This window comes from Pyxicephalus adspersus, chromosome 11, assembly GCF_032062135.1.
Source record: "Pyxicephalus adspersus chromosome 11, UCB_Pads_2.0, whole genome shotgun sequence".
NCBI classification, from domain to species: domain Eukaryota; kingdom Metazoa; phylum Chordata; class Amphibia; order Anura; family Pyxicephalidae; genus Pyxicephalus; species Pyxicephalus adspersus.
The window spans coordinates 28280573-28292956 of NC_092868.1; the positions used below are offsets into that span (position 1 = coordinate 28280573).

The 12384-nt window shown below is 35.9% G+C and overlaps 1 protein-coding gene across 1 annotated transcript; it reads left to right on the plus strand.

Moving 5' to 3' along the window:
* Positions 1 to 2815: 2815 nt before the first annotated feature.
* LOC140340220 (putative transmembrane protein 244) lies at positions 2816 to 12380 on the plus strand. Its single transcript, XM_072425276.1, has 6 exons — positions 2816 to 2851; positions 3336 to 3421; positions 3993 to 4066; positions 6644 to 6769; positions 8364 to 8408; positions 11179 to 12380. The coding sequence occupies exons 1-6, from the start codon at positions 2816 to 2818 to the stop codon at positions 11274 to 11276; spliced, it is 465 nt and encodes a 154-aa protein (XP_072281377.1). The 3' UTR covers positions 11277 to 12380.
* The last annotated feature ends 4 nt before the right edge of the window (positions 12381 to 12384 follow it).

The window sequence follows — 12384 nt, forward strand, 5'->3', positions numbered from 1 at the left end:
TTTGCAGGTCCCAAAAAATTTGATCTCGACGGCAGAATTTATACAGGCTGTTCTCTCTTACATGTTCGGTAAGCGAGAACATCCCGATTCGCAGCGAGATCGAATTTTAAAATCTCGCTCGCTCATCCCTACCACTGATACTAATGTATGTTTTACTCTGATTGAACCCTACCACATGTACAGTACATTTATTGCTCCAACAGACACTGTGGCAGAAAAGTCTGACAAAAGACTGCATAACTGTTTGTAAGGTGTTTTAAATCAGTGTTGGGCAATACAAAGGAGCAGATTATCCTTTACTCTTTGAAGTTTGCTGTGTCAGGGAGGCCTGCAGAACATCAGCCAAAAAGGCTACTAATTTAATTTTTTTCCAAAACTGGTCCTGTAAAGAAGAAGTTAATAATTTGGTAAAAAAAACACAGCACTGTTTGTTTTTATATAGAGCAGATATGGAAAAATATTATGAACTGGTGCCAAATTTGTAGGTTGGCTTTAATGCGTACGTGCCTGAATTTCCGCATCGATAGTCCTCCACCGTAACAAGCTTAATATTTGTAATATGACTATTCCACAAATATGAAACAAAACATTATCATTATAAATACCATATACAAAAAGGTTCATTTAGGAAGATAGTTAAAGAGAAGAGATGAGATTATACTGGAGTGTCAAAACCTTTGGCAGACAATTATTTTTTGCTTTGTCAGAGGTTTTCAGAACAATGAGAGATCATTGGTGAGTGACTGCCACTTTCCCTTTTTCCCTTGGCTTTATATTAGTGTCACATGTCTGTCTTTGGTTTGAGCATATCAGAGCTATCATTTTGCTACACATTTTACATAAATACACATCTAACAGTGGCCAATGACCATGCACAAAAAATTTAAGAGTAAGTGACCTGTCAAAAACCAACTTAATATTACAAAATACTTTAAACTACAAAAAGGAGGAGGGGTTATTTTTCCTGTCAAAATGGGTTTTAAAAACACACCGTTGATGTATTTCTACACGTTATTTTAGTGGCATTTGATTATTGTTGATTATTATTTTGAATGTTAGCAGTGATGGCCGTATTTGTATCCAAATTTATAAGTGAATTCAGTTTTCCAGTATTTTCAGATAAAAATAAGTAACTTTTTTTCAGATCAGTTTATATTCGAGTATAGACTGTATGGTACCTTATACATGATATTAGTTTTCAGTGACATCACATGTAAAATTTCCATGAACATTTAGGTGACTGGAATACTTCATAGACTCAGTACAGTATAACAACTAAAATCAAGGCCATCACTGTCATCACAAAAGCTTTTTCCACAGCACGGGGCAGCAGCTGTGTCGGTCATAATTTATTTGTAGATCAGATACACTAGCTCTTCAAATATTAGGTCTTTCTTTGAATGTAACAATGACTCCTCCATGGGGAGTAATAAATATTTTTCCCTTTTATTTACAACATAAGCCTCACTGTATTATGTTAGGAACAGGTTATAAAAATTAAAAAAGAAATTAAGAAATCTGTTAGAATGCTCTACATTCCGGTAATGCTGGCACTGGCTCTTAAGTTGAGTGAGAGTGACACAAGCAATGAGATTTATTTTACTTGGTGGTGAAAGATAGGGTTGTTTGTCTCCTCTTGAAAAAAAGGTACAATCCAGTGGGTGTGACAGGTGTGGTATAAAATGTGTGTTTCCCATTACGCAAACAACAAAAATGCTTTATATAATTTATTGATCAATTACAGTAGTGTTGTACTTTATTTTAAATTAAATATATACAATTTGTTTTTATATCAGAATAAGTTATTGGTTGACACAACAATTCAACCAGGGCTAGTTCAAAGGTCATCTAAGAAATTACATTCTTGATAACCAGAGTCCCGTTGTTTCTAATAACTTCAATAGCACAGTGGCTCAGAAGTTAGCACTGATGCCTTTGCAGCGCTAGTGACATGACAATGGACTTTGTACACCGCTGCGTAATATGTTGGCGCTATTTAAATACTATGTGTTAATAATAAAAATATACACATTTTTTAAAACACGGCTAAAAACTGTGCAATATGTTCCACCAAATGTGCAGATAAGGCCTATTCCAGCATTGTTCTTCAACACCTGGTAAGAAGGACGCTGGATCAAAATACATTTGGGATACAATCTTAAAATTTTGCTCATGAACAAATTGGAAGTACTTTGTGCATAAATGTATGAGATTTAACACAGTCTAGTGGTGAAATGACACTTTCTCAAAGACTTATATATTACAAAGTAGTAGTAATAGACACCCTCTGCCAGTAATTTGTATAGTAAAGATAATATATATAGCTTGCAGAAAGGGAGCACGGCTTTTCAAAATCTGCAATATTTCTGTGGAAAAGTATAAAAAGTATAATTTCACAAAGCATAGAACATGATAGAAAGGTATAGTATAATAGTATACCTATGGTATACATAGTATACTTATAGCATATTATAAATATACAGAACTTTAAAGAAAAATAAATAATAAAGAAATAAAATATTTTTGCATAGGACTCTTCCATTGTTTCTGCAGGACTGAACTGAAAACATAGGCTTAGGCTAAACAATAACATGAAATGCATAACATAAAAAGACCAAAATCACAAAATAATAGTAAATAGGAAAACTCCCACATCTTATATTTAATATTCTCTGTCAACTAGCAGGGGCTGGCAGCAACAATTTTATTTTAATGAATTTAGACATCTGACTGCAAAATCACTGCCACGTCCTTAGAGTTAGATAATACCATGAGAGGATTGCAGAAAATCCCATAAACCCCTTGTAGTCAAGTCATGGACGTCAGGATTAGAACTAAGAGGAGCAGTATGGTATGGTAGAATGTTCATTTATGTGTCTGACTATTTTGTTTACTTCTACCAAAAGTATTATATTCATACTGTTTATAAATAGAATAAAATATACCTTTTTTATTAGAGGGTTTATATTATGTAGTCATGCTGCCTAGGTATTTTAGAGTACTAGTATTTATACTGTGTTTATAAATTACATACATAGTATCTAAATTGGAGTAAAATGGCTATTAGATAAGCAATATTTGAAACAGTAAAACCCTTTAGGTTTAGGAAGGCAATATATTAGGTAGGTATAGTACAGTCACATCAAAATATTACTTTAGGTACAAAACAGCAGAAAAAATAAACATATTGCAACAATGATAGCTGACCTGATAAATGTTTAGTTATAATGTTTTATAATTATTTTTAATGTGTTATTTTTAATATTTATACATATGTTTTGCCAATATGCCGAATTTGTTCACCTGTTTGTTTTTCTCTTTTTTTTTTTTCCTAGAACATTTATTTCTACATTCTTCTATGTCTTCTCATATTCTATACCGTATTCTACATTGCTTCCACTGTATGTGCAGGATTTTTGAGGTAACTACTTGTAGAGTAGAGCCATTGGAATTGTAAACAAAGTAGTAGGAATTTTTTTATTTATTTATTTTATTATTTTTAATACTTAGTAGAAATGCCTTTGTTGGTAATAAAAGCTTAAAAAAGGCCTCCTGTATTAAAAAAAAACTAGCCGTATGCATTGCCATTCTTGCATGGCTCTTTGTTACACACACACTGGGCCTGAATAATCAAAGCTCTCGAATGCTGGAGAGGATACAATTTCATCAGTGAACCTGGGTGATTCAGCAAACCTGGAATTGATTTCTTGGTCATTTGCTTTCTTATAGCAAATGTTTTAAATCCTGGAGCAGATCCATTTCAGGTTTTGTGGGTCACCCAGGTTCACTGATGAAAATGTATCTTCTCCAGTCTTTGAGGGTTTTAATAAATCAGGCCCACTGTGTTCAAATCTTGAAGGTTTTGGGGGCCTCTTCTATGAACTTGAGTAATTCAATGTTCAATACTTATTTCCCTGCTGTATAGGTGGCTATTGAGGCAGCACACTTTGCCAGCAAATAATGCAGGTTCATTTCTTTATTTTTTGTTTTAGGATAGAGAATTATGACTGGTCAATGCCATTCAGACATACAATTCTACCATCTTTAAACAGCTCTGAATATCTTGGTAAGTACTTTTCTAATGTTATCATACCAAATTCAGAGTGTAATTTACTAATGAGTAAAGCAGTATATGCAAACATTATTTTCAGCAGATGAGGTTGATCATTGGTGGTGAATGTTTATTGTCAAAGTAAAGTTTGATTTCCTTGGTGAACCTTTAGTCCTGTGGATTGGCACAGGAATCCTCTGGACTTGGTACTATTCCACGTATTACTTTTCAAGAAGCTTCAGTCCAAAATTTCAAGAGTTTTCTCAAAAAAAAAAAGCAATAAAGTAATCCTTAGTTAATATGTATGTATGAAAACAGTCAGAATAACATAGAAAAAAGATAAACTGAAGGGCAGCAAAGAAACGCAAAAGAGAACAGAGGATGAAAAGATGCTCCATCCCAAACACTAACCACACTCATGAGAATTCATGACAGCCTAGGAATATATATGTCCCATTGTGTGTTGAATTTATTTTGAGCACTATTGACTCGAATTATCTTTTCTGCAATTATATAAATCGTGAAAGGTTGGAGGATGATGTTTATCCAGTGAGTAATTAGGCAACAATCAGTCATATAAATATAGTTGAAGAGTTTCTTTAAAGAGAAAATCCATTTGCCAGACTAAAGTGGGTTAGCGGGTCCAGCTCAATTAGTTGGCCTAAAGTCTCTGTAGAACTGCACCAAAACAGAATATCCCAGATCTGATTCACATCTCCAGAACTGATCATCAGAATGGAGTGGAGTTTTTCAGAGGTATAATACCAATTTTGATGCATTAATCCTATAATAATACTCCCCTTTCATATTTGCTGAGCATTGTTGTTGTCAGAAGCTTTGGAATGCTTGAGGAGGTAGACAGCTAACAGAGGGATCCCATGCCTCTATCGCTGAGGCACATTGGGTAACTTTTTGGGCACAATTCTGCCTGAAAAGACTTATGGCTGTTGGGAACCATAGGTTTGTAACCTGACATATTAAATGGGTACCTTGCCCCTTCATTGTATAATAAAAGACACAGAAGTGTACATTTCATAGGAAGGGCAGACCACATCTTCAATCATTATAAATCATCAACTTTGTGGTAAATTGGTACAACAAATAACACCAACATAGCAAGTGTAAGTCACAGTGGAGCTATGAACACTAAATTTTAAAGCATGAAAACACTTGTTCTAACCATCAGTTCAGGAGGTCAGCTGGTAAATACATTCCACTGAAAGCACATTCAGATATATCAATTATATCATGAAAAAGAAAAAACAGGGCAAAAAGATGGCACTGTCTCATGGGTAAATATCTATAGACAAAGTGTATCTCCAACACTATTTCAAACTGACCACCTTTATTCCCATCCCAAGGGGTAAACTTAACATTAGAGTGATATTTAGGTCAAGCTATTACTTATATATTAAAAGAACTTTATTAGACATCAACATTATGATGTCTGTAAGAGAGATACTCCATCTCTTTTACCATAGTCAGACAGCATATATAAAGTACAGGTATTCTGGGAATTAAGGACATCCGACATACGGACGACTTCTAGATATGAACAGGGCTTCCCTGCTTGCTTGTGTGCAGGACGGAGGCTTGATGGGGGGAGGGGGCAATTTGCATGACTTGCAGAAAAAAATCTTTTGCTAAACGCAGCTGAGGTTGTTGGTGAGCTTAAGAGCTGAGCTGATCTGTAACATATTGTAACTCTTTAATGGCCAAGACAAACTGCAGTTGTTTCTTTTTGCATATCAAACACAGCTTGCTCCAGAAGTTAATGAATGTTTAGACTCCATAAAGTTTTTTTTATTGTGATTAGTTCACAGTGAGGTTTTTATACAGTAACTGACACAATGCTGCCTAATAATATGTTGGGACAAACATCTGTCCAAATTATATTTATTAAAATAATGTGCCTGGTCTGACTTACATACAAATTCAACTTAAGAACAAACCTACAGTCCCTATCATGTATGTAACCCGGGGTTTACCTGTATACGGAAGTTTAAAAGATGAGGACAGAAAAATACAACTGATGTTACAAAGTACATGGGATACTACTAAACCTGAAAATAGCACAGTAAGCCTAAAATTCATAGGAGGATACTTTGTAATTAGTTTTTTTGCACGCAGTCATTCCTTTACTCAATCACCGCATAGCAGCTAAAACAGCAATCACTTTTAAAAGCAGGTAATAGCAAAGTTTACAGGCTATATTGAGAAAATGTATATACAATCAACAATTAGTAAATGTTGCTTCAAAAAAATCTGATTGAATCTTATATCAATAATGTATACATTTTTGGAAAAATATGGGTACGTTTTGGATGAAAACCTTTATAATTAGACCTCTATATAAAAATCTGTAGTAATCTGGAAGATGCTTGGGTTATTATATGCACACTAATCACACTTTCAGATATTGCAGCAGAGACAGCAAAATGGTAATCTGCTCAGTAGTCCAAAAACAAAAGCAGTCACCTGGAGGATTGTTTTACTACTGTGCAAACTACTCACACAGACACTTGTCAATGCAACAATGACAGAATACTGAGTTCCTAAACTTCATTAACCATACGTTTACTATATCCACAGTGCAAGTGATTCCAGCGGAAGTAACATTTTTACTTAGTGGTCTATTGTTTGTACCAGTTGTTGGTTCAATGGTGTGGGATTACTCCACCACAGTGAGCTTTCTTCACGTCATAATTTGCTACATTGGTATGTAATCCACGTGTTCAAATTTTCTTACTGTTCTGTATTCAGAAATGTATTGATCTGAATAACTATGAAATTCTTTTGAATCTGTTTCAAGAAGTTAATTTTCTTTCCTTTTATACAATTTAGTTACTCATTTTTGCATAACGTGGCTGATTATTTTTGATTATACCGTAGATCATTTCAGGATACAGTTTCTGTATCAGTGCTGTTTTATCTATTTTTAATTTTGTCACAGCTTCACAAAAAAAAAAGTTTTTGGAAATGCAAATGTTGAACGCTTTAATATCACTGTTTACCTGAAAAGCATTTATCCCTAGAAAATGCAAAATATTACAGCCAGGCATAAAAGTCAACTTCCTGACATACTGTGGGTTGGACGTTACATCTGATAACTAGCTTCTTACGGTGCTGCTTTTGATACCTGCTATGAATAAGTTCATGTAAAAATTAACTATGATTTGACCAAGCCTTTCCCAATATTGAGGAGCCCTTGAACTTATTTTCAAGCTTTGCTAAAACCATGGGAGGTCATTGGAAAAAAATGCACCTTACATTAATGGTAAAAGAAAAAAGAATGCCACCCTTACAGATAGCTAAAAAGAGCTTTGGTGTCGTGATCCTGACTCTGCAAATGACACTGGACACAAAACTTTGTGGCCACCATCACATGGAAGGTCAATTAGCCAAAGCTCAAAGGAACCTCTTGCAACCTCTGGAAAAACCCTAAGGTTCTACAAAACCCTGTTTAAGAATGATTGGTCTAATTTTAATCTGTGGGATTGCTTCTGTAGCTATGCAATGCTGGAAGATCATGGCTGGTGGGAGGCCTCATTATTCCTCTGAGGAGTCAAGCAAACACAAACATGTCTTGTTCAATGAGTATCAGTCTGTATGAGTTGCAGTCCTTTTCTTGTAGATTGTCCAAGGTAATGTCAACATAAGATGCTAAGTCTCCATAAATGAAATAACTTAAACCCAATGAATGATAGGGAGGAGGGTGAGAACAAAATGGCTAGATCAGTGTTTTTCAACTAGGGTTCCATGAATCCCTAGGCTTCCATCAGAGGTTCCTTGTGTGTTGAGGAATTTGTGCCTCTCAGGTCAGATTAAGTGACACCGATGATCTTTTCGGATGTCTGTAAGGGTGACATTCTTCCCACTGGCCAGCAATGTAAAAGGCATTCTACTAATTGACCACCAACACGTCAATACTCTGTGAGCTGTGAATGTAGTAATTATAGCAGAGGTTCTTTAAAACATGAAAGTTATTTAAAGGTTTCACCTATGTTAAAAGGGTTGAGAACGGCTGGGCTAGATCATAGTGGACTTCCTAGAGTCAGTAAAGGAGGTGGGCATTATCAGACTACCGGTAGCTGCAGCCTCTAATGCACACTGTGAAAAGCTTACAGTGTATTCAGAGAGGACAACTTCAGTACAAGAGAGGGGCATTTACAACTGGGCAATATAGCTGTTCCATCTCCAAAAGGGAACCTATAGTTTTATATATTACATGCATAATTTTGTGATTTGTTTGCAGTTAATGTGGAAACGTGATACACTACTGATACAACTATTTTATCTCTTACATTTGCAGTTACACAAGAATTTCCGGTGATGTGGCAATGGTGGTTGCAAATTGGTAATTTCCAGTATTTTTCCTCATCACATTTTGGGGTATGATTGTATACAAAGCAGGCAAAACATAAAAATATTAAGGCAACTCTGCAATTATTACATAAAACAATGAATTTTTTAAAGCAAGCTGTTTAACTATCTGAATTTGGTTTTGGTTTTTCACTGACTACTATACAGCAGAGCTCAGAGGTAACATAGGGAGACAGTTTAATAATCTGATGTGCTGTGCACAAGTCCCGCTGGTAGGAGTAGAGAGTGATCAGTTATCAAGATATCAGATATCAAGTTTATTACTTTTTGTTTCTCCTTTCATTGGTCAGACATAGAGTGGGGGTGAGGTGGGAAGGACAAGTAAAGTTGAACTGTAACTAATCTTGGGTGCACTGTGCTGTTTTGCATTGCGGTGTAATTCTAAAGCTACGTACACACATCCAACAGTTCTCGCCCGATAATCGGCTCAGGGATGATATTGGGCGAGAATCTGGCGTGTGTACAGCGTCAGTCATCCATCGTCCGAACAACCGTCCTGACGGATCCACAGACGATGGACAAATAACAATCCTAATGCAAGGGAAGGGGGAGAGCGCGTAGCGGGGTGCCGCTCCGTCAGTCTCCCCCTCCCCTCTGCATAGAGCAGAATGGTGCTGTATGTACAACACTTGTTTATGCATCGTGCAGTGCTAGTTGTTGATACGGATCGTAAAAGATCCTTTCCAACGACCATTATTGCAGGTCTGTATGCGGCTTTAGGACGGCATTGAGAAAAATAAAAATGATTTGTCAGTTACACAGATAAAATTTATAAAAACGAACTGTTTAAGTTCAGCGTTAAAGAGTTTTCTAAATTTGTCTCGTGTGTTGTTTTTAGTTTTGATTAATAATAGAAAATAAAAACATTTATAATAATTTTCTGAAAGGTTGTGTTCCTGATTCAAACCTGATTCATCCTTCCAGTTTTTTCTGGACTTACACAGCCATTTGTTAGCCCTCTACCTAAACCATGGGACCAACCACTGTTGAGGCATGAAAAAAATAGAAAAAACACAATGCACCCAACAAGCATGTTACCTAATGAATATTTGTATTTCAGTTATTGGCCTCTAAGACCCAAGTGAGTGCTCATATAAAACAAAGGTTTTTCCAACTTTTTCCAAATTTGTAAGTAGATGAGAACAACAGTAAGTGTTAAAAGGGATAGTGTCAACCAACTAAGTAAAATTTGAATGCAAATTGTGTGAACATTTATCCCATTTCACATCAGCCAGGAATAATGTAAGGGGACTTTTAAAAATTAAAAATTGACAGATTTTCCTTCCTATACAGACAAAAAACTCTTAGCTGGATTCAGGCTTTAGGACTGCAAGATTCCAGTCCTTTTTATGGTAGATGGAGATATGCTCTTGCATTAGACCAGTGTATTTTGATCTTTATAACACGGGAAACCCCTTGAACTAACTTTCTGGTCTTCCGGGAACCTCTGCTAAAAAAAGCATGTCATCAGTACATTAGTGTGGTGGTAAGTGGAAAGAATGTCCTTACATTTCTGACCATTGGGAGGAATGCCACCTATACAAATCGCCTGGGTTAAGCTAAATCTATTCTGTTCAATGAGCTTTGCGGTGCAAATAGCAACACTCATGAATAGATAACGTTACTGTTCATATTAAAGTCGATTACAAAATTGCCCTCAATTCCCCACATTCCCCTTGGTTCTACTAGGACTAAAGAAAGCTGTTTGAGATAACTGAAGTAAGCATGTTAAACTGTAGGCAAATAGCAATACTGTGCAGGCTAAGGGCCCGAAACATGACGAAAACAATAAGCAAGCTCTAACTAATATAAATAAAGTTCATATATATTCATAGATATATTTGTAAGCATACATACATTGTCAAAGTAAATAACTATGAGCACTACTAATTGCTGGTGTTTGTTATGGGCATTCTTGCTCCAAAAAACTACCGGTCAGTTGGAGCACGTGCTGCTTTTTATTTTGACAGTGGGCTTACAAACTCCATTTTTATTAAATTCGAGCTTAGGTGATGCAAATATAAGGTTCTGCTAAGCTGGTCACTGTACACGGAGGGCAATGGCTGCCTGCAGTGTACAAATAAAGGGCTAACAGCCTAATTTTCGGTGCACGTCTGAAGCTGAAGTGCAAACTTTTGCCTCTGTTCAAAATGACGCTTTAGCCAAACAGAAGCCAATTTGTGAAATACTATTCGTAAGTATGAAAGGACCAGCAAAGTTTCCATTTCCCAGTCACCTGATTGCAAAGATGTGATTTATACAATAAAAGCATTTTTAGCAGCATGGTGCATGACTTTTGTTGCATAAAAAGGACTGCATAAAATCATTAACAATTCATTAATATTCCATTTAGTAGCTGCCAAAACAATGTGTCTATTAAGAGTAATCAATTGCTTTTTATAACTCAGCTTTCACTAGTTCCCTAGCTACAAAGCATTACAGAATGTCAGCATTCAAAATTAATATAAAATAAATCTGCCAGATAATCAGATGACAGTACAGTCAGATGTACAATCATGATGACAGCAATGAAAGTCTGCTATGACATATATGAAGCTGAAAATTACAGAGGAAAAAGCCTTCACTTGTTACAGCTTCATATACTTTATAGGAAATACTTTGTACACTAATTCTAGTTTTATATATCCAATAGCAGACTTTTATTACTTTGTGTGTAATATGCTGCATATGAACTATTCTGCAGTTTTCTAGCATTCTCTAACTTTATGTTTTCTATTTAACAGGCTGTGGATTGCTTCTCATGATTACATCTGGTCAAACCCTTGCATACTTTGCCTGCAGAAACACATATCAAAGACATAGGACAACTCTACAATACTAAACAATGTTTTGAAGAAAATGTAACTGTCATTTACCAGCAACAATATTAAGCCAATAAGTCGAAGCACAAGTGAGAGCTTATTTGTTCTTTACCTAGAATGAAGCACAAGATGAATGTTCTGGATGAAAGAGTAAGATTTCAAACCTGCCAAGAGATAACAAAACACTAAAAGTAGTTTTAGTAGAAGTTTTTTTAAGTGTTGCTTTAGTGTATGTATGGGGCAGTTTGTACATTTATACTACAAGATAAAACATATGTCATAGTCCCTTTTTAGTACATTTAAAAACCGTTATGAGGCCTTTTCTATTCATGCGTACACACCCAACATATATCACAATAAAAATCTTTTCATGAAGAACTAAATAGAGATTTCTTTGAAATGAACACTTATATTTTTATAAAGGGGGAAGGAATAAGTATGAAACTTTAGAGTTTTCGTGGAATCATTTTTAGGCTAAGTAGTTGATTTGTCCAAGAGGAGGTTCAAGGGCACATGTGGGAACTTGTTCCAATAAAGCATGAAGTGTTTCCCTAACTAAAACATACATTATTGGTGAGAAAATGTGTTTTTAAATCCAAGTTTTTTGAGGGCAGGTCTTCTGCCTGTTGGAGGTCTTTGCCTGTTGAAGCTGCAGATACTTCTGACTCTTGTACAACCCTGAAAAGTTTGCACGATAGATAGATGTACAGGGTACAGGTAGGATCAACTTTTATTCTCCCACTGAATCTTCCTTCTCCTCTTGGGTGCATTTCATATTGTAGTCATCAGTTTTCTATTGGAGCATGTTTGGCTTAGAAACAGAAGTATGCTTCCAACCATCCCCTAGAATACATTTTTGGAGCGTGCTTTAGCCTCAGAGCAAGATACCAAGCCACAATAACTTTATAAAATTGTGCCATCCCTGTACTCTGTGAGCATGCTGTCCAAATTGCGTCCACTTCCTTGAGAATTGCACTGCGTAGTCAAGTGAAAGCAACGGCAGATACCCAGAACATTGGCAGTGCATGTCCTTGATTGTCCACTAAGTGAATGTCTCAGGGTCATGTCTGAGGGTCATGTTGTGGGGATTAGGCACTCTACCTCAATGATGGCCCTTACCATGTTTGG

Bases quoted from the DNA above. Each gene is read 5' to 3' on its own strand.
- LOC140340220 (XM_072425276.1), top strand. From the start codon at position 2,816: ATGGACGTCAGGATTAGAACTAAGAGGAGCAGTATG. The intron at 3,422-3,992 runs GTAACTACTTGT...TTTTTGTTTTAG, and splicing joins GTATGTGCAGGATTTTTGAG to GATAGAGAATTATGACTGGT. The intron at 4,067-6,643 runs GTAAGTACTTTT...CTATATCCACAG, and splicing joins AAACAGCTCTGAATATCTTG to TGCAAGTGATTCCAGCGGAA.